Source organism: Sciurus carolinensis, chromosome 7, assembly GCF_902686445.1.
Source record: "Sciurus carolinensis chromosome 7, mSciCar1.2, whole genome shotgun sequence".
Lineage (NCBI taxonomy): Eukaryota > Metazoa > Chordata > Mammalia > Rodentia > Sciuridae > Sciurus > Sciurus carolinensis.
The window spans coordinates 134696488-134716726 of NC_062219.1; the positions used below are offsets into that span (position 1 = coordinate 134696488).

General features: G+C 46.7%; 1 protein-coding gene and 1 pseudogene across 2 annotated transcripts in view; both read right to left on the reverse strand.

Annotated features, from left to right (window-relative positions):
• Slc22a23 (solute carrier family 22 member 23) overlaps nucleotides 1-20239 on the reverse strand; it is a 184693-nt gene that overhangs the window by 40011 nt on the left and 124443 nt on the right. For both annotated transcript variants that reach the window (XM_047559499.1, XM_047559498.1), the window contains exon 4: nucleotides 11402-11570. In XM_047559499.1, coding sequence (XP_047415455.1) covers nucleotides 11402-11570 — 169 coding nt within the window. The remainder of the gene's footprint in view (nucleotides 1-11401; nucleotides 11571-20239) is intronic.
• On the reverse strand, nucleotides 3968-6448 carry LOC124989606 (60S ribosomal protein L7-like; annotated as a pseudogene).

Genomic DNA, 20239 nt, shown 5'->3' on the forward strand with positions numbered 1-20239 from the left:
AGTATTATCCAATCTTTCCCCAATCTAGATAATTTGTGGACAAAAATAGGATTTGACTAAATTTTTTTCTTTGTTTCCAACACATCCCCCTAAATTAACTGATAATCTGCTAAAAATAATTTTTGCACATTTATTCAGACTCCAAGAATCTACAACTTTTTATGATGCACGTCTTCCCTTTTCATTTGAGGGAGAAATTGTCCTGTGTGACTTAATCGTTAGTGTAAGTGAATTCAATCTCCCTCCTCGTGCAGGGAATTCCACAGCCCTTATTTGATCTGTAATAAAGTCTCTCTGTATTATGTAGCACTTTGACCCCCTTTTGAAATAAAACTTCTTGATGGAGGAAGGTTTTGCGTCTCTTATCTGGGCAAGAAGAACTGCTGATCACTGCTAGATTTCACACACACACACACACATACACACACACACACACACACACAATACACATACAGTCACACAATTTTTAATGTCTTTTAAAATTGTTCTAGCAACAAGAAGCAAAATTAATTCATCCATTTAAATTTTTATTAAGCCCCTATCAGGGTAGGTAGTGATACCCCAATGAGTTTAAGAAATGTTTCTGCAATTGTTAAACAATGTTGTAAATAAAAAAAGAGGACATGGGGAATCCTTCCTGGATAGGAAGCATCACTGTGCCAAGTGCATCTTGTGCTCAGTAACACAGGAGCCTCCTGGGCTCAGCAGCTCCCTGGGGCACAGGACTGAGCTGAGTAGCCGGTAGCCTTCATGTCAGCCCTAGAGCCTACCTGCGGGACTCAGACCCCAGTGCTGCTTAGCAGCTACAGGCCTTCAAACAAACCATCAAATCTCTGGGTGCCTCAGTTTCTTTATCTGCACTGGGTTGTCCTAGCATCTACTTCAGAGGGCCTTTGGGAGGATGAAAGGAGTTAGGATTTGAAAGCATAGACTGCCTATGAAACAAAGCCTTGGCCAGGACTGGGAGACATCTGTAGCCCCAACTACTCTGGAGGCTGAAGCAGGAGGATCCCTTAAGCCCAGGAGCTCAAGGTCAGCCTGAGTAACATAGAGGGATCCCATCCCAATAAATAAATAAATAAACAAAAATGATTCCCCCAAACAAATCCTCAAGAAATGTTAAAAATTAGTACTATTCTGGCTAAAACATTTTTAATGCTATTTAAAGAATTAGGACCATGTTTAAATTATTAATATTTTTTCAAACTGGAGATTTATCTAACCTGAGGCCATCGACATGTTTTGCAGTGACATTTCTCTTGGAATTTTTAATAATTAAAGTCCCTTTCTTGATGACCGCAAGCGCGGTTTTCCTCCATATGAACGTTTATCTTTCATTTGGGGAATTGACACTATTACTTATGCTCCCACGGTATGCTGCACAGCCCAATCTTTCTCTCATTTCCTCATTATTTCCCATATGGCTTATTATGTTCTTATTGCTGTCCCCGATGCTTCTGATAATCGTGCTGATTGCCAACCACTTTTTTCTCTCATCAGAATGAAATTCCAACTGAACGGGGCGCCGTTAATGACTCCCCGTCGACTCGCGTCTGGAGCGCGCCCGCTGTGCCTCCTCCAAGCGTCTCACACAGAGCGCGTGTGCTAGGCGAGTGCGAGGTGAGGGTCTTTCCCCACTAGGCACGTGCTGACAAGTCCTGAAGACGGTGCAAGGAAACATCTCCTGCAGAGATGGAGGGACAGGTTGCGAGCAGAAACAACTTTCAGAGAAGACACCCATGGCTACTGGCGGCCAATCAGGTAATCAAGGCAGGGTTGACCTTTCCCCTGTTACCCAGAAACACAGCCAGGATGGAAGCCTCTACCTTGTCTGTCCCTGTGGTGCAGATAAAGTGGTTTCATCTAGGACAAGCTTTGGTCCACTCCGTCACTTCCAGGAACACCACTGGAAGTCCACTTGCTGTTCCGAGAGGGTCAAGACAGCATCTGTCTTGCAGTGAAGTTGGGCTGGGGAATCAGCTCTCTCCTACAGGGTGGCACCTGTTTCCTTTCACTTTAGAACCTTGAACCCTCTTTCATTTACAAAATTTTGAAGTTCTACATGGCCAACTCAGAGGATCTCCTTTTGTGTCTTCTTAATATCGCTATCCGAAGCGTACCAGGTCCCATATTCCCAGGCAGGGAGTCAGGCTGTTTCTTCTGCTACGGATAGCCCGACAGGCGCCTGCTTCTCCAACCTCAGGGTTCATCGGCACCCTCAAGGGTACTTCTCAAGGCGACCCAACCCCCAACACCAGGTTCAGTAGCATCAGCCTCACTTGGAACTTGTTGGAAACACTATTTCTCAGACTCGGTCCTGGGCTGCCCTTTGGGAACCACTGGCCCTTGAAAACCAGTCTTTAATGACTTTCCCTACTTCTGAGTGCTTTTCCAAAGCTTCTTGAGTCCTTGGTTTCCCCATCTAAAAACAGGAATCATCCCACAAACCACAACTGCGACCCCATTCAAGAGCAGGATGGTTAAGACATCCTCACACATTCAAAGCCTGCAGCTGATCTTGGGGGAAGTGTGTCCTGAAAATTTTAAGACGTGCTCCAATTGATGAATGCCACAGTGCACGCCTTGCCTCAGAGGAGGCTTGGGATACAAATTACAGAGTAGTTTCCCTTCTGTGTCAAGATGGTCCCTGAGGAGGGACTGTGAGGACAGCCCCAACACCTAGAGAACTCTGCTTAAAAAACAGCATGTGTCCAGTAAGCCATCCCTGGCTGCTCACCGAATCTGCATCCCAACTGTTCAGTAGAAAAAATGCATCCAGAGGTGAAGTGATGGCACACACCGGCATGCTGGGAGAGAGTCCCTTGGAGTTCCTCCCTCCTGTGGGACAGCACGTGGACAGCCTGCTCCCTGCTGTCATTCCTCGGCAGGGAATTCCACCCAGGAAAACTTTTGTCACCCTGTCCCACGTCGTACCTACCCCATCTTCCACCCTGCCATCTTCAGGGATTTTTTTTTGTTTTTGTTTTTGTTTTTTGTTATATATTTTTTTTATTTTTACAGACTGCATTTTAATTCAGTGTACAAAAATGGGGTACATCTTTTCATTCCTATGATTGTTCATTATGTAGATTCATACCATTCATGTAATCATATATGTACATGGGTTTTTTTTTGTTGTTATTTTTTTTTATTATTGTATACAAATGGGATACATGTTGTTTCTCTATTTGTACATAGAGTCAAGGCATACCATTTGTGTAATCATACGTTTACATAGGGCAATGATATTTGATTATTTTTTTTCCTTCCCCCCCACCCCTCCCACCCCTCTTTCCCCTCTATACAGTCCTTCTTTCCTTCATTCTTACCGCTCTCCTTATCCCTACCCCTAAACCTAACCCTAAACCTAATGCTAACCCCTCCCACCCCCCATCATATGTCCTCATCCGCTTATCAGCGAGATCATTCGTCCTTTAGTTTTTTGAGATTGGCTTATCTCACTTAGCATGATATTCTCCAATTTCATCCATTTGCCTGTAAATGCCATAATTTTATCATTCTTCATTGCAGAGTAATATTCCATTGTATATATATGCCACAGTTTCTTTATCCATTCATCAACCGAAGGGCTTCTAGGTTGGTTCCACAATCTGGCTATGGTGAATTGGGCAGCAATGAACATTGATGTTCAACATCCCTAGTAATAAGGGAAATGCAAATCAAAACTACCCTAAGATTTCATCTCACCCCAATTAGAATGGCGATTATCAAGAACACAAGCAACAATAGGTGTTGGTGAGGATGTGGGGAAAAAGTTACACTCATACATTGCTGGTGGGGTTGCAAATTAGTGCAGCCACTCTGGAAAGCAGTGTGGAGATTCCTCAGAAAGCTTGGAATGGACCCACCATTTGACCCAGCTATCCCACTCCTCGGCCTATACCCAAAGGACTTAAAATCAGCATACTACAGAGATACAGCCACATCAATGTTCAGGGATGTTTTAATGTAACTCAGACCTGGGTCTCTAAATACAGCAGCAGACGGTGCCATGCATGGGGCTCCTGGCTAAGGGAGCAGCTGTCACCAAGCCCCACCCTGGTGCAGGCTGCAGTCACAGAAGGTGCACCTTTTCCCAGTTTGTACAACTTTTTTTTTTTTTTACATTGAGAGTAGGTACTGTTTTATTAACTAACCAGATTACAAAAAATATGATGGTAGATACCTTAGTTCATCCTTCTAATAAGTCTGTTGATCTGGTCTTCCCTGTTACCAGCATCTCCACCTTCTACAAAACAGGTGGTCTTTTTCTTCATTCCACCTCTTGAAGAAGATAACTTGAAGGGCCACAGAAAGTTATTTGCTTCTTTGAAGTGTTTCCCAACAGTGTAGATCTCATGAATCAGATCCTCCATGCAGGTCATGCCATATTTACCAAGAGATTGTGTAAGCAGAGAGTTATCTGTCAAGGCGATTTGTTTCTCATTGATTTTGCCATAGCCACGCTTGCAGATTAGTTCATTCACTGACTTTAGGTTTGGGTACCCTCATGCCACATATGGCCCCACAATCCTCAGCATGTTAACTGAAGCCCTGTTGAGCTTAACAAAGGTGCCATTGAAGATCTGGAGAAGGCAAAGAAGTTGTAACACTTTACGAAACTTTGGGTTCACACCATTGATACCCCTGATCCTGATGACAGATGCCAGTTTGGGTTCTGTAGGTACATAGAAGTTGCCAGCTTTTCTTGCCAGCCTAGCCATTTGAATCTCCATTCTGTACATCTTCCTATATTCCTTATGGTAATGCTTGGCTTTTTCATAAACTTCCTCCTTGCTTTTTGAAGCATCTTTTGGGCAAACTTCTTCCTCAGGCGCTTTATCTTCAACTCTGCATAATTCCTTCACTTTTCTGGCACAGCAGGAACCTTCTTTTTCTTCTCTTTGGCACCCTCCACGGTTCCACCCTGAAAGAGCGTACCATTTGAAAGTAGTGGCACTTCCAACCAGCATCCTCTTCCATCCTTGTGCCACCTGTCACTTATCTTCCTGGCATATCTAAGGACTCCTCTTAGACATTTCCTTTTTCCTGTATTTTAGATCTTGACTGTTTCTCCCATTTGTTTGCTGTGAGCGTGGAAGAATTCTACATTTATTCTAGAACAAGGATCAGTCAGTACGACTTCCTCCTGGATTAACTGAAGTTCTGTTGCCCTTTCCTAAGGGATGATAAATGCTCACACAAAGTGATTAAACAAGAATTCCTACTTGGTACAAAGGCCGGGTGGATCTTAGCTTCAGGCATCTGAGTCCATTAGAGGAATTACCCACTACCTGTGGCAGAGATTACATCACATGAACGAACTCTTCTTCTGTTCTTGCTTCATGACAAAGAGCTTAAATCTGACCCTGGGATACCACACTGGCACTCCACAGGGGTGCTTCCTTTCATTCTCTTGGCCCTTGGCTTCTGCAGCTCTTCCTTTACCTAAAGCCCACAGGGAAACCACAGCTGGTCTGCCTGGCTCAGGAGGCTAAATGTGTTATGAGCATCCTCAGGCACCTCGCGTGATGACATGCATCTCCTGCCTCGGCTCTCCTCGCCAGGGCACAGACCATTCATGGGTCACATTTTCCCCATCACCAAGAGCACCTGTGCTCCCCACACCTGCTGCCAAGTCTGTGTCCAGTCTCTGGGTATATCACACTGCTGCTGCCTTGTGCTGGCTGGCTTCTCCACCTTTGTGGTCACTTTATTTCAGAACATTTCTGTAACCCTGTAGCTGCTGAAGGGTTGCATATTGATCAGACCTTTTTATTTTCTGATGTTTTTGACATTCTGGGACTTTGCTAATCCTTGGGAGACTACCACTCCCAGGGTTAATGCATTCCTAGAGAGAGTACAAGATTTACCTTCAAGTGCACAGTTCACAAGCAGACCCACAATCCAGAGCCCACATCCCAACCACTTCCTACCTCAGACTCACATGCTGAGCTCCATGAAGCTCACGCAGACAGGAGTGATCTGCCTCCACGTCAACCCTTTCCTGCACTCTGTCCATGCTCCACACAGCAGACAGATCCTCTCCAAGCACACACCAGAGCACGCTATTCCCCTGCTTAAAACCCTCTGATGCATTTTCATAGCTTTTCGGAACAGGGGCATGGTACTGAAAGAGCCCCGCCTATGCTTCTGAGTCTCCTACTCATCCCTCTTGTCTACCAGGCTCCAGTGGCAACTGACCTTCCTCTGTCCCTTCCAGAATGAGCCAATGGAAGCTTTTGTCCTGGCTGTTCCCTTTGACCTGGAACACTTTTCCACCCAGAACTCAGCATGACTTCTCTCTTTAGGTGTCAGCATGAGGCTCAGCTCCTCAGGTGGGCTCCCTGCCCAGGTCCTGTTACTCTCCATCCCACTGTGCTATTGGATTCTCATCACAGTGCTGATTATCTAGAAGCACAGTATTTGCTTATTTATGGATTTGTGGTCTGTGGGATCCCTCCCACCCCTGTATTGTATTTCTCAAGGGAGTAGGGACTTAATAATGTGTAGTATATTTGGCATCTAGAATAGCATTGGCATAGGGAACTGGTAATTACTCAATAAATAATAGCCAAATTAACTTCTCTCTCAGATTGCTCTGATTTCTATAGTTCCTGAAATGCAAATTTCCTAGTCTATAATTTTTGGTCTTCATAATTGTTTCCCCAGAGATCTGTGAATTTTGTCTGTGATTTCATCTTTTGCAGGAATTTTCTTTCATGTGAGTCTTGAGTTAGCTCCATAGGAGGTTCTGTTGTTGACCCTGGAAAGTCTATTTCTCAGTCGTAGTGGGTGGCTGGAATTTGGAACACACAGCCACGCATATGCAGACTTTAAGACTACTATTTCTTCAGGGCGAGTCGTTTGGCTCACAGTCCAGGGAACAAGTCAGTTTTGGCTGAGTTCCTGTGATGGGCAAAGATTTTTTTGGTCCTATTATCATTGACAAATTTGAATCCTGTGTTTATTTAAGAAGCTCAGTTCCAACTGCACGAAAAACCTGTATTAGTTCTTTTTCTGTTCCATAACAAAATGCCTGCAACTGGGTAGTGTATAAAGAAAAGAGATTTATTTAGCACAGAGTGTTGGAGGCAGAGAGCCTAAGATTAGTTGGCCCCATCAGTTCAACCTCTGGTGAGTGCCTCATGGCAGATGAGTCTTTAATACTTGATGAGAACAATTTAGAGAGGAAAAGTTTATTTGGGGCTCACGATTTCAGAAGTTTCAGTCCATGGTCAGCTAACTCCATTGCTGGGAGCCTGAGGTAAGGCAGAATATCAGGGTGGAAGGGTGTGGCAGAGGAAAGCTGCTCAGCTTGTGGCTGCTGGGAAGCAGAGAGAGCAAGAGAGGAGCCAGGGACAAATGTGGCCCCCAAGGGCACAGCCCCAGCTGGCCTGCTTCCTCCAGCCACACCCTGCTTACCTACAGTAATCCATTCAAATCAGTAATGTGTCAGATGAGTTAATCCACTGCTTGGGTCACAGCTCTTGTAATCTAATCATTTCACCCCTGAACACTACTGCATGACTTAACAGATAAGCTTTTCAGGGGACACCTCGTATGCAAACCCTAACTGTATCACAGAGGCAGGAATGCTTGTGGAAGAAATCACGTGGTGAGACAGGAAGCCAGAGAGAGTCACGGGTCAGGCTCAGTCTTTCCTAATGACCCATCCTCGTGGGATTTAACTTACTCTGTGAGAACAGCACCAACCCTCTCCAAGGGCATGCCACCAATGACCAAACTAACTCCCAGTAGGTCCCACCTCTTAAAGGTTCCACCACTTGTCAACACCACCATACTGAGGACCAAGCATCCAGCATAGGAACCTCCGGGGTACAAACCACATCCAAACCCTGGCAAGGCCTGAGAGTTCTAGCCACTGAGCAGGTCTTCAAACCCAAGCTCCTTAGGCTTCTTTCTGGTTCAGACACTGTGAGCTATTTCTGTCAGAATCTTCTTGTTCTACTACTGGTAACTTCCTTCCTGCATTGGGGCTCAGTGTTGTATTTTTTTTAATGTTATATTGTATCCAGCATTTGTGTGTGTGCTTAGAGGGGCCTCTGCCCATTCAGTCCTCTCTCTTGACCAGGAGATCCCGTCTGGCCAATCTCTACACCTTTGTCTTCACTGCCTGCAACCTAACAACCGGAAACCTTGGATTCTGCCTCGCACAGATGGGGTTATAGTTCTCGTTAACACATGCGCTTCCATGGCTGCTCTTTAGAGTTACTCCAAAATACCAAGCATGAGGCTGGGCACCCTGGGTGCTTGCAATAAATACTTGCTTGTTAAAGCAAAATGAGCGACTTTCAATATTTTGCCACCAACAGCTGGTTGTGCCGGCTGGTGCTGCCACTCACCCCCTCTCCCCAGCAGGCCACTGCATCCTGTGGAATGACAAGCCTACCGCAGCAGAAGGCAAGAGGCTGTAATTAGGGAGATGGAAAAGGGCAGGCACTTCCACAGTCTTTAAAAGCCAATCATTCTTATGGAGCCTTTCAAGGCTGGTAGGCAAAGGTGGAACGCATTTCTCACCACCAAGTTTTGTTTTGTTTTTTTCCCCCACTGGGCTGGGGAACAAACCTGGACTTCATGCATGCTGGGGATGTGCTCTGCCACGAAGCTACATTCCCTGTCCTCATCGCTGATTTCTTTACCCCTTTATATCTGGACTCCTGTACATATTAAGAGGTGATACAATAATAGTAGTAATAGTATTAGTAATAGTTAATATTTATGGGAACTTATTATAGGCCTGATGTGCTAAGCACCTTCAATAATAATAATATGAATAAAACATACTAATATTATTGGTATAATCACGTATTCATCAACACATATGGCACTAAGTCACAGGTATCATGCTAAGTGTTTCTCCTATTGGCTTTTCCTAACCTGAGTGTTGATGAATCTGAGGCCCAGAGAGGTTAGGCACTTGTCAAAGGTCACGCAGCTATTATGTGGCAGAACTCCAGGCTCTGTACCTGAGTCTCCCTTCCAGACTGCTTCTGTGCATCCCCTCTGCATGCATTATTTCAGTCTTCAAACAATTGTGTGTAGTGGGAACTATTATGACCTACTTTTTATGGAGATGAGAAAGCAGGGACTCAAACGTGGAGCAGGTTGCTTGGGACGGAACAGCCTGACGGCAGCACAGAGCTGTGAGCACGTGGCACGGTGCTGTGGGACCACCGCCCGTGCACACACACAGGCTCACTTGTACTTGATAAAGTCCCCAGGATGCATTTTTGAAAGTGATAAAATTCTATTTTTAAAGTTGTGTATTTTCAAAGAATTTTTATCACATCTCCTAATGTGTTTAAATCAATGAATGCCTTATCTTGATTGTCATTAACCTCAATGTATCTCTAAAATTTAAACTAAAAAAAGATAAATAAAACCCCCAGCCCTTTCCAGAGCAGGCCAGCCCTGCAGACCTGGAGCTACTCCAAGGCCCTCCTCTGGGATCTTCCCCTAGGTCTCTTCCAACCTGGAACAGGTGCGGGGGGAGGTGGGAGTGGTGGGTGGGGTGGCAGGGGAACAGTCCTGTATGTCCTTTCTGGGGTGTGAGGCTCCAGAGGTGTTTTCCTCCAGCCCTGGGTGGGCAGACAGCACCCAGTGCCACCAGGAAGCAGTGGAGGTGAGCAGGGAGGGGTGTGGGGCAGGGGTGCGAGATGGAGCCAAGGGAGGGCAGGGCACAGCACAAGGGGCGGCCAGAGAGGATGTTTCCTGGTCCAGGCTCCGGCAGGAGCCAGCTAGGGCACCACAGCTCTGTCCTCCGCATAATGGACTATGAGATACCAGAAAGGACTCACTTGCTGTTTGTAAAGTGCTCATAGTCTGCGCCTGGCATGGGGTCAAGCACAGAGTGAGCATTTGTTAGATAAATCAGTGCCCTTGAATTCCCAAACAAGCGAAGCCCAGTGACAGATGCCACAGGGCAGGGGACAGGAAGGGCTTCCTTAGAAGATAAAAGGAAGACAGTGGCTGACCCCATTCTGCTCCCGGAAACGACCTCCTCCTTGGCTTCTAAAGACCCCACTGGAGGCAGAAGGGTGTCCTGGACCACACCTGGCTCCCGGGGCTGGGTGCCGGCAGAGGAGCCTGGTTTGGGCAGCTGTGGCTGGTGAGCGCCTCCCACCCTTTTGTTCAAGCTATCGCTGACTCCCTGCCGCCCCTAGGTTCCCCTGTCACAGCGAGCAGGGCCAGGCTCTTGAGGAGAATGTGCCTGCTTGCTCGCTCACCCTCATTTCCCCGAGGGTGGCTCTGCTCCTAGCGTGCAGGTGGCAGCACTGTGAGGTCAAGGCAGGTGCTGTCTCCCCTCCCTGGCACCTCAGAAGCAAGCCCGATGAACAGCCAAGCCTCTCGGCTCCAGTGAACACTTAAAGCAAGGCCACAGTGGGTGGCGAGGGCCAGCAGCTTAACAACGCAGCGCAGCACGTGCCATCTGCACAGTGGCACGTTGATCATCTGGGGGGTGGGCGGGAAGGAAGGAAGGAAGGAAGGAAGGAAGGAAGGAAGGAAGGAAGGAAGGAAGGAAGGAGGCAGGCATTTATAAACAAGGTTAGATTATTATTTTTCCTTCGATCTCTCTATCCATAGAGCAGTGGTTTTTCAACTTGGCTGAATAGGAATCCTCTTGAGGACCTTTTAAAAATCCAGGTGCCCAGAGTCACATCCCCTAGAGAGTGTATTCAGTTGTTGCTGTTGTTTTGTCTTTTCTCCCTCTAAAGTCAGCAAGTCAAAACCTGAAAGTTACATGTGGCTGTGAGAGTCATGTTGGCGTCATCTCGAGCAGGAGCGGGCAGGTGCTTTTCCTCTAAAGGACCAGATAGGAAGCACTTTCAGCTCGGTGGGCCTCGCAGTTTCTGTTGCGCGGTTGTGGCGGCAAAGTGGCCCTGGGCATTGCGTGTGTCAATACCTGAGCGTGGCTATGTTCCAGTAAAACTTTACTTATACACACAGAAGGTGGGCTGGCTTTGGCCCACAGGCTGAAGTTTGTCCACTCCTCACCCAGAGCAGTGGACATCATTCCTCTGACACCCCCAGATCTTCCTCCCAAAGTGAGGACCCTGACCCTGGCTTGCAGACCCTTTCATAAAAACTCATGTCAAAATAACCTGAGGGTGGAGGGGTGGGCTGTAGCAAGGAGCCGTGAAGCCAGACTGACCCCGGGCAGACCACTGGAGCTGGGTGACGGGCACATGGGGGCCCGTTCCATTCTTCTGTGTGCTTCGGTGAATGTTGGAACAATGTATACCATTAAAATGATATTAAGAGAAAAAAATCTTACGCAAAAACACAAGCTTGAAGGCGTGGGCAGTCTGGGACCACAGGCCTGTGCCCTGAGCATGCAGGGATGTGAAGGGCAGGGACACGTGCGGAGGATACTCACGACCAGTAGAGCAGCATGAGCAGGAAGGGGCAGATGATGAGGGCCTGCAGCACCTGCCAGTCCCGGCACAGGGCGGCCAGCCCGGGCATGAGGAACTGGCCCGCCATGGCCACGAAGCTCGCCACCATTGTGATCATGAACCGTTTTCCAGGCGGGCACAGCTCTATTCCTAGGACGCAAAACAACAAGAGAGATGTGAGTGACATGCCCGATGGCCTGGGGCAGCCCTGAGTGATATGCCAACGTCTCATACAGGGGTGAACTGAGGCCTGACAGGAAAGGGAGCAAGGTCGCTGCTCAAGGTCACAGAACAAGGATACTGCAATTCAGAGGTGCTTAGCTCAGAAACTAGGAATGCTGCTGCCTGTGGGGACAGAAATTCTGCATGGCCCATCGTCCCCTTCCTTTGATGTTACTGAGCTTGCTGTCCGGTATGCTCCCTTGCATATCGGTGCTGTTGTCCTTCCTTGTTGTCGAGGATGCTGCTGGAGACCCTCTCAACCTGTAGAGGGGACACCAGGAACATCCATCTGCTCACTCCCCACCGGTCCCATCTCTTCTCCTGGTTCTGACCTCAGTGCTCCTTGAGAACTCTGAGGTCCAGGCCACCTGCTGTCACTGGGAGACCAAGATAGAGCTGAATTGCCACCCATCTATTTAAACAAGACAAAAACAAGCAACAAAGCAGGCCTGGATTATATAGTGATGATGTAACTGGAAGACTCCTTTCCATATTGGAATCCTGGTACCCACTCAGTGTCTGTGTGTTGGGCATCTTTTCCCAGGCTGCAGATGAATCATGTCTAATTCAAGTGAAAAACAGTGTCTATCTGCAACAAATGCCCCTAATGGAGGAAGATCATGGTTCTTCTTATCTATAAGAATTCACTCTCTTAATTTGTCCTTGAGGAAAAAATATGCTCACATAACTTTAACCAAGTGAACCAATGGACACCCACTCCACGAATCCCTATACTAATAGTCCTTCAAACTAGAAGCACAGTTCTATCTATCCTTTCCCCTTAGAGATGTAAATTTGTTTGCTACACTCTACCACAATATACAGTATTTCCTATAGTTTTCTTGCTTGTTTTTTTTTTTTTTTTTTTTTTTTAAGTATGGTTAAAAGGATTTGAGAAGAAAAAGGAAAAGAAGAAAGCCCCTCAGTAGAAAATACTTTCATGCCTTTGAGTCTGGCATCTGTTCAAAGAGCAGACTTTGTAGATTGTTACAATAGCTCATGGGCTGTTGTCCAGGCTAGGTAGAGGGGGGAGGTCAAAAGGCATTGAGAAGGGGGAAGACGAGAGGGAGAATGAGTATACTTGGCTACAAGGATATTATCAGTCTTAACAAAGAGAGGGCATTGTGTCAGCCATACCGATACCAGCTCATCTTCAGGAAAAAAAATAATGTCACTGGAATTTCTATTTCTGCTTGACCACAAACAGTCATCATCATAGCTACAGTGACAAGTGGCAGAGAAACCTGGTCTCAGGGACTTTATAGTTTATAAAGAGCCTTTTACCATTTAATTAGGATAACAGGATTAAACAGCCCACTCTGGGCCATTTGCTGTGATGCTGTTCCTTTCAAAACTACAGGCCAAGCTCCCTGAAAAGATTACTGCCTAGCAGGGCCCAGAGATGGCATTTCTGCCTTCCAAAATAATAAAGAAAAGAGTCTTTTCAGAAAAGACTAAGAGTTGTAGGTTCTAGTTTTCACTTATTAAGCACAAGCAGATTTGCTGCTATGGAGACCAGAAATCTGCATTAGCCACAGTGCATGCAGTGTTAGAAGGCTCAGCGCAAGCAAGCATCAGATAAGAAAATTTAGCACTTGGTCACCCGTATAACCTTTAAACAAAGCCAGAGGGAGAATGACAGAGTAGCATGATGGCTTCATGTCAGTGAGTTTGCTAGTACAACAGACCTGTGTGCTCCCTCTGGCTTTCCTCTTTACTGCCTCTCTAATTTAGTGACAATGTGTATGAAAACATCTGCAACGGTGGCAGTCCCTTCTTATCTGTGGTTTTATTTCCCACCTTTTCAATTACCTGCAGTCAACCCCAATTTGAAAATATTAAATGGAGAATTCCAAAAATTGACAATCTGTAAGTTTTGAATTGCATGCCATTCTGAGCTGCATGATGAAATTTTGTGCCATCCCACTCTGTGGGGAGTGAATATTCCCTTGTCCAGTGTATCCATGCTGTATATGTTACCCACCCTGTAGACACTAAGTGACCATCCCAGTTATCAAATTGACTGTCATATCGGAGTGCTTGTATTTAGGTAATCCTTATTTTACTTAATAGTGGCCACAAAACAAAGAGAAGTGGATGCTGATAATTCAGATGTGACAAAGAAAACTCATAGAGTGCTTACTTTAATGAAAAGGCAAAAGTTCTCAACTTACTAAAGAGAGAAAAAATCATATGCTTAAGACTGCTAAAGTCTATAGTAAGAAAGAAACAAGAAACAAGAAAGAAAGTAAAGGGTTTGGTACTTGCTGAGGTTTCAGGCACACACTGGGGATTTTCAACTATATCACCCATAAATAAGGTGGGGGGGGTCTATTATATAATTCTTTTATTATAGGTCCCATTTGGATCCCTAATCCCATATACTAATCTACATTTGTGTGATATCATTCAAAGGATCACTTCCTAGACCGTGGTCTAGGTTTGCAGATGATGGAGAAAATGGTCCCTTGATGGGCAAATAATTGTGTAGTTTGATGTCTCAGTCTCTCCTGGGCACAAAGGATTGCAGTGGCTACTACATCAATCAGTGTGACTATTGATGTGAACATTATTAAATTGTGATCGTTTTTCTCCTTGAGGTCCTTTCCCCAAAGTGGTCTGAGCTGTCCCTTAATTTCTTGCCACCAGTGAGGTCCATGGACCTGTGATGTCAGCATCAGAGGGCAGCTCGTTAGAAATGCAGCTGCTCAGGCCCACTCAGACCTACAGAATCAGCACTCATATTTTAACAGGGTCCCTGGACCACTCTGGAGGACCAGCTCACTGTACCTCCCCAGCACCGAAAGCATGTTTGCCTCCCAGATACAGAGCTGAAGAAGTGGACCCTTCTTCTGACCTCTCTACTCCTGCTTTTGCTAGGAATCCTGCTGCTGACTTGACTTTATTTCATCAGATAGAGAAACTCATGGACTACAAGGCAGATATTTATTATTTTGGCAATTCCTGCTGTGGTAATGGAGAAGCACAATGACTTGAAGTAGAGACACAGGTGTGGTCATTTGCAGACAACTACCTTTTTTTGCCTTGACTCACCAGAAATTCCTTCTGAACTGCCTGAATCCAACCATGTTCTGAAGGTGGCTATAAACATTTTTTTTTTTTAAAGAAGCAATTATCAAGGAACTGCAGGCACTTGAGACTTGCCATTAATCACATGTTCCTTTTGGAAGATGAGAAATCAGTTTTTTTTCTGAAATGGGAGAAAAAGAATCCACCAAAATATTGAGCCTTAAGTCCCTGCATCTGTCAGAAGGGGTTAAGGACCGCAGCGAGATGTCTGTGCCCACTCATGACCGGCTGTGGCTCTGCAAGCAGGGGGGTTGGTGTAATGGCTTGCAGACCTCGAAGATGGTACCAGGCACCTGGCTGGTGCCACCGACCTTGGCCTTGAAAGGCAGGGAATGGAGTTTCCAGTCCAAGTGTCCCTGAAAGCCTGGTTATTTTGGACAATAGGTCTTGCACAGGCAGGCAAGGAAGACCCCATCTGTATCCTGGTATGTCTTAGACCCAACTTCTTTACCAATAAAACCAACTCTAAATTGTCTTAGAGTGTCACTGAACAGGCAGCAAGACGTCCCCTGATTATGTAAAATGATAATGGCCACAAGAAACCATCAACTTCAGTGGTTCATGAAAGCATCAAACGCACACTATCTCAGGTGTCCAGCATGCAGGGCCGACACCGCTGTGATTAAGAGCTTGGACTCTGGAGCCAGAGTTCCTGGGTTCAAACCCTGTCCCTGCTCCTTGTGACCACAGATTGGTCATCTAGGTGGTCATCTGTGCCTGAATTTTCTGCCAAATGGGGCTTGTGCTGAACACGGCAGCGCTCGTGCCAGCAGCTGTGAGTGATGCTGTACGTTATCACCACATCTAACACGACAGTTATCACTCGTTAGTCTCACTGACCCCATGGCACTCGTTTGATCTTGTTTATTGTCCACTTTATTTAGTGAGTGTTCAGAGTTGGCCTGAGGTTCTTCTGAGACAGGAGAGGAGAAATAATCTACAACGACAATCCATGAGGTCACATTCCTCCTCCGTACACTTTATTTCACAGAGATTCTCTCGGTCCTGGAAGTAATCCATCAAAAAATAGATTTGAGGGTCTGGCTGGAGCGTAACTCAGTGGTAAAGCACCCGCAAGAGAAAGCACGAAACCCCGATTTGATTTGGGGTACCATGGGCAAATTCACCCCAAACAAAACAACATCAGCAACAAAACAGAACTACGGGAATCCAAGAAAACCACATAAAAGCCTCCATTGTTAAAACCTTTCTTCCCCCAGCGCCTCAAAGGGGAAGGCTCATGAGCAATTCTTAGGAGCTAGACATGCTTGGTTGACAAGCAGAGAAATTGCTGACGGCTCCCAGAATTAAATAGCCCATAATTAAGATGGAACTAAGACATTTGGTCAGTAAGTAATGGGGACCGTCACCACAACAGTCAGTTCAGTGGGAGCGCCCAAGGCTCACGGGACATGTGGCCTTGTTAGGAGTTGCAACTCCAGGAAGAAGATCTGCTTTTCAGAGTTTACAGATTCTAACAAATTTCCTGGAAGGAAAGAAAGTTGTACTTCTCAGAGCAGTCACTGCAAGTGACAGAGGAGGAAGGCCCGAGGGAGGAAGGCCCCCAGGCCCGGCTGCCATCCGCTGGCTCCACGATCCTTCTTGGAAGGAGGGTACATGGGTCAGTGTGATATGTCAATATGGCCAGGCTACTGTCCCAGGTATTCAATCAAACACTAGGCTGTGGGGCTGGTGATGTGGCTCAGAACCATAGGAAGGGCACTTGCCTAGCATGCTGGGGGTCCTTGATTCCATCCCCAGCTTTGCAAAAACAAAACAAAACCCAAGACAAGCAACAAGAACAAAAAAACAAACCAAAACCAAAACAAACGAAAAACCCCCAATCACTTGGGTGTTATTGTGACGATGTGGCTGACGTTAAGTAAGGGAGACAGTCCTAGACGATCAGGTGGGTGGGGGTGACCTCATCTGTTGAAAGCCCTTAACAACAGAGCTGAGGCTTCCTTGAGAAAGAGGGAAAAAATGCCACCTGTAGAAGGCAGCCAGCAAAAAGGGTGGGACTTGGGATTTTCCTAATTAGTTCCACAAACAAGAAAGCCAATACCTTGCAGAAAACCTCTAACACGTAGCTTCCACTGGTTTCGTTTCTCCAGAAGGAGCCCGACATGGAGATCAGGACATCTTGCACACCACACTGGGTCACGTGGGGCCTCCCGTCAGGAGAAGCTTCCCACCCAAACTTCTTACAGTGTCGGGTGGGACGGACACGGCCCCACTTCATCCTCTCCTTGCCTCTCTTCCCAGCCCAGCCTTGGGCAGCGTCCCCGGCCTCCCAGGCCACAGTCAAACTTGGGGTGGGGGGAGGGGACATCCAAGTCAAAAGGCAACAGATGTGAAGGCAACAGATGACATTCTTCCTTCATTCTTAATGTGCACAGATGGATCTTAGGTGGCGTCCCCAGATTAATAATACAATATGGAGGACAGGCAAGGATACACAGCCCAGGGATCCTCCAACAGAGCGGGGAACTGGACAGAAAGAGAAAGAAGAAGGAGTCAGGGGGACAGAATGTCAGAGCTCTGGAGTGGTGGAAGGACTTAATAAATTTGGCAATGAAAAGGGAACGTCATAGTGGCTTTTATGTTCATTTCAGGAATGAGAAGGCTGGGGAGAGGGTGCTTGGTGCCACTGACCTCCTCCACACCAGGAATTTGAGGGCCAGACTGAAAAGGGAACAAACAGGTCCCCAAAGCCCATTCAGCTCAGAAATGCCATCGCCCTATACAACAGTGGCTAAGAAGCTGTGCATGGAGACAGACCAAATTTCAAACACTGTCCCTTTAAATTGTTGGCTTCAAAGCAGAACTAGCAGCAACCCATCACATGGTCTGCTTGAAAGGCTTTGAGGGTACAGAGCCCCAAGGCAGGGTCTGACTGACTCCAGCCCACTGTGACCAGAGCTTGTGTGGCCTCTACACTCTGTGGGCTGGTGACAGGACACCCCTCGGTGGAATGTTGGCTGACTGGAAAATGCTGAAACACTGACGGTACCAAAGAGACACCGAGTCATCCGTGACCACTACAGAGAAAAGCAGGTTCTTACAGCAAATTCTTGGCGTGTCCACCAACAGCCTCAACGTACACTGGAACATTCTCCTCTGGCTGAGACCAAAGGCTTGTCATCCTTTTTGCCCTTTGTCACCTATGTTTGTCCTGCTTTTTAAAAGCCTATTGTTTAGCTGGGCACAGTGGTGCATGCCTGTAATCACAGTGGCTCAGGAGGCTGAGGCAGGAGGATGGTGAGTTCAAAGCCAACCTCAGCAAAAGCGAGGCACTAAGCAACTCAGCGAGACCCTGTCTGGAAATAAAATAGGGTTCGGGATGTGACTCAGTGGCCAAGTGCCCCTGAGTTTAATCCCCGCTATACCTCCCCCCTGCAAACAACAACAACAACAAAAACAATGCATACTGTTGTGCTGGGTTTTAATGCCGAATCATGATTTTAGAAATTCCTTGCTTACACAACATCATTTTTTTTTTCAGTGCTGGCGATAGAACCCAGGACCTTGTATATAATAACCAAGTACTCTGTTACTGAGCTTTACCTCCAATTCTTTCTTATTTTCTTTTATTAGAAAAATAGCCCATGTCCAATGTTCATGTAAGACAACCTGCGTTAGATATCAGCACTCTCAACAACTGCAGGCATCCCCTTACCTGCAGGGCAATCCCTTAGAAAGTTGTTGAATTGCTGGCTAAGAACCCTGCTCTGCATATTAATCATTTACACATTGGCATCTCGGGGAAAGGGGCCCCAGCTAAAACCAGAAGCTCCGTGCTGAGGCTGGCTGGTGGAACTCAGCCCTGGCTTCAGGGTCTGAGAGACCCTGCCAGAAATGCCAGGCAGAGGGCAAAGCTTTACCATTCTGCATCCCCCAGCCTCCAGGAGCATACACACACACCAGCCACTGGATTCAGTCATTATAAATATTTCATTAAAAGATGTTTGGAACTAGTCTTTAAAAAACCTATCCTATCCTCCAATGAATATATAAAATGTAGTCCTTATTCTTTCTAAAACACTCTTATCACTCTTATTTATTTATTTATTTATTTTTGGTGCTGGGAGTTGAACCCACGGCCTCACACATGCTAGGCAAGGGCTGTACCACTGAGCTATATCCAGTTTTAACCATGCTTTATAAAATGCTGTGTATGCTGGCTGCTGGTAGGGAAAACTTTCTTGGGGTTGCAAAGGGTTCTCGGCATCTCTAAAATGACTGCACAGGATTTTTTGGGATTGGAGTTGATTAATAACAAAGGAACATATTAAGTTGGTTGACCATATTTAAACCAGGGAACTAGGAATTTTTGGAATCCTTATCCTTGGGACAGAGTATGACTTCTCGGGGATAGGCTGTGGCACAGACTGGGGCAGACAGGACCCTGGTCTTCCTGGTCATGTGAAGTTACTCCCTCTCTGTGCTTCCGTGTCCTGGTCTCTAAGGTAGATAACACTTGTATCATGCATGGCAGTTGAGATAAGACATAAAATGGTCAGAGTGACATCTGGCTCTTACCCACAGCCACAGAGGGCTTCCAATGTGTCCCTGTCCTCGCAGACACTAAGTGCCTTGGGAGTGCTGGGGTGGGTGATTTCACTAAGAGATTAACTCCAGTGAATCAGGTTCCTCCATGTGGGGCCTAAACTATCTTATATTTTTGGTCACAAGGGTCAAAATGGACCCAAGCGATATTTCACAGAAACCCCATGTGCTGGGATTCTTTTTTTTTTTTTTTCAATAGTCTCTGCTCTCCAAGGGAAGTTGAGCAGGCAGCTTGGCATGAAGATGATCTTCCGAGTCAGGTCTTCCCCTTCCGGAGGCTGAAGGTGGGGGCGGGAGGCATGTGAGCTGTCCCTTGTGCCTGCCCCAGGCTGGTTCCGTGCTGAGGCTCTCCATGCTAATTGGCGTGTGGAATTTCAGGAAATGCATGGGGGAGACGGAAGCGTGAGTGCCAGGACTCCTTGGAGAGAGAGCAGCTCACGCTCTTCCCGGGGAGTCGAGTGAAACAGAAACGTCTGTTATGGTATGTTCTCCTTGGAAAGTTCTTCACGGCAAAAGTCAGCCCTGGACATCCACACTGCGCTGGTCACTGCAGCCAAGCCCAAGATCACCTTCCTTACAGGGTGAGTCCACACAACTCGCTGGCAGAGGGAGGGAGACGGACTTCCTCGCTGCTCAAGCACCCAAATTAAACGCGATTCCTGGATCAGGTCTGTGGAATGTGGGCTCCATCAGGACACTGACATCTGGCTCCTGGTCGCCTATGAAGGGCAGGTCTGCACAAAGGCCCTGCTACCACTGGGACGTGGGGGCTTGGAGGCCAAAGTTGCAAAGCCCAGAACCAAGAACACATGGGATTGGCACAGGTTGCTTCTCCAAACCCACTGATCTTATAAAGTGGCCACTCCTCTCCTGACCTCCCCAGTTACCAGATAGATTCAAAGTCTATTCCGCTAGAGGAGGGAATCCGTGGAGTGGAG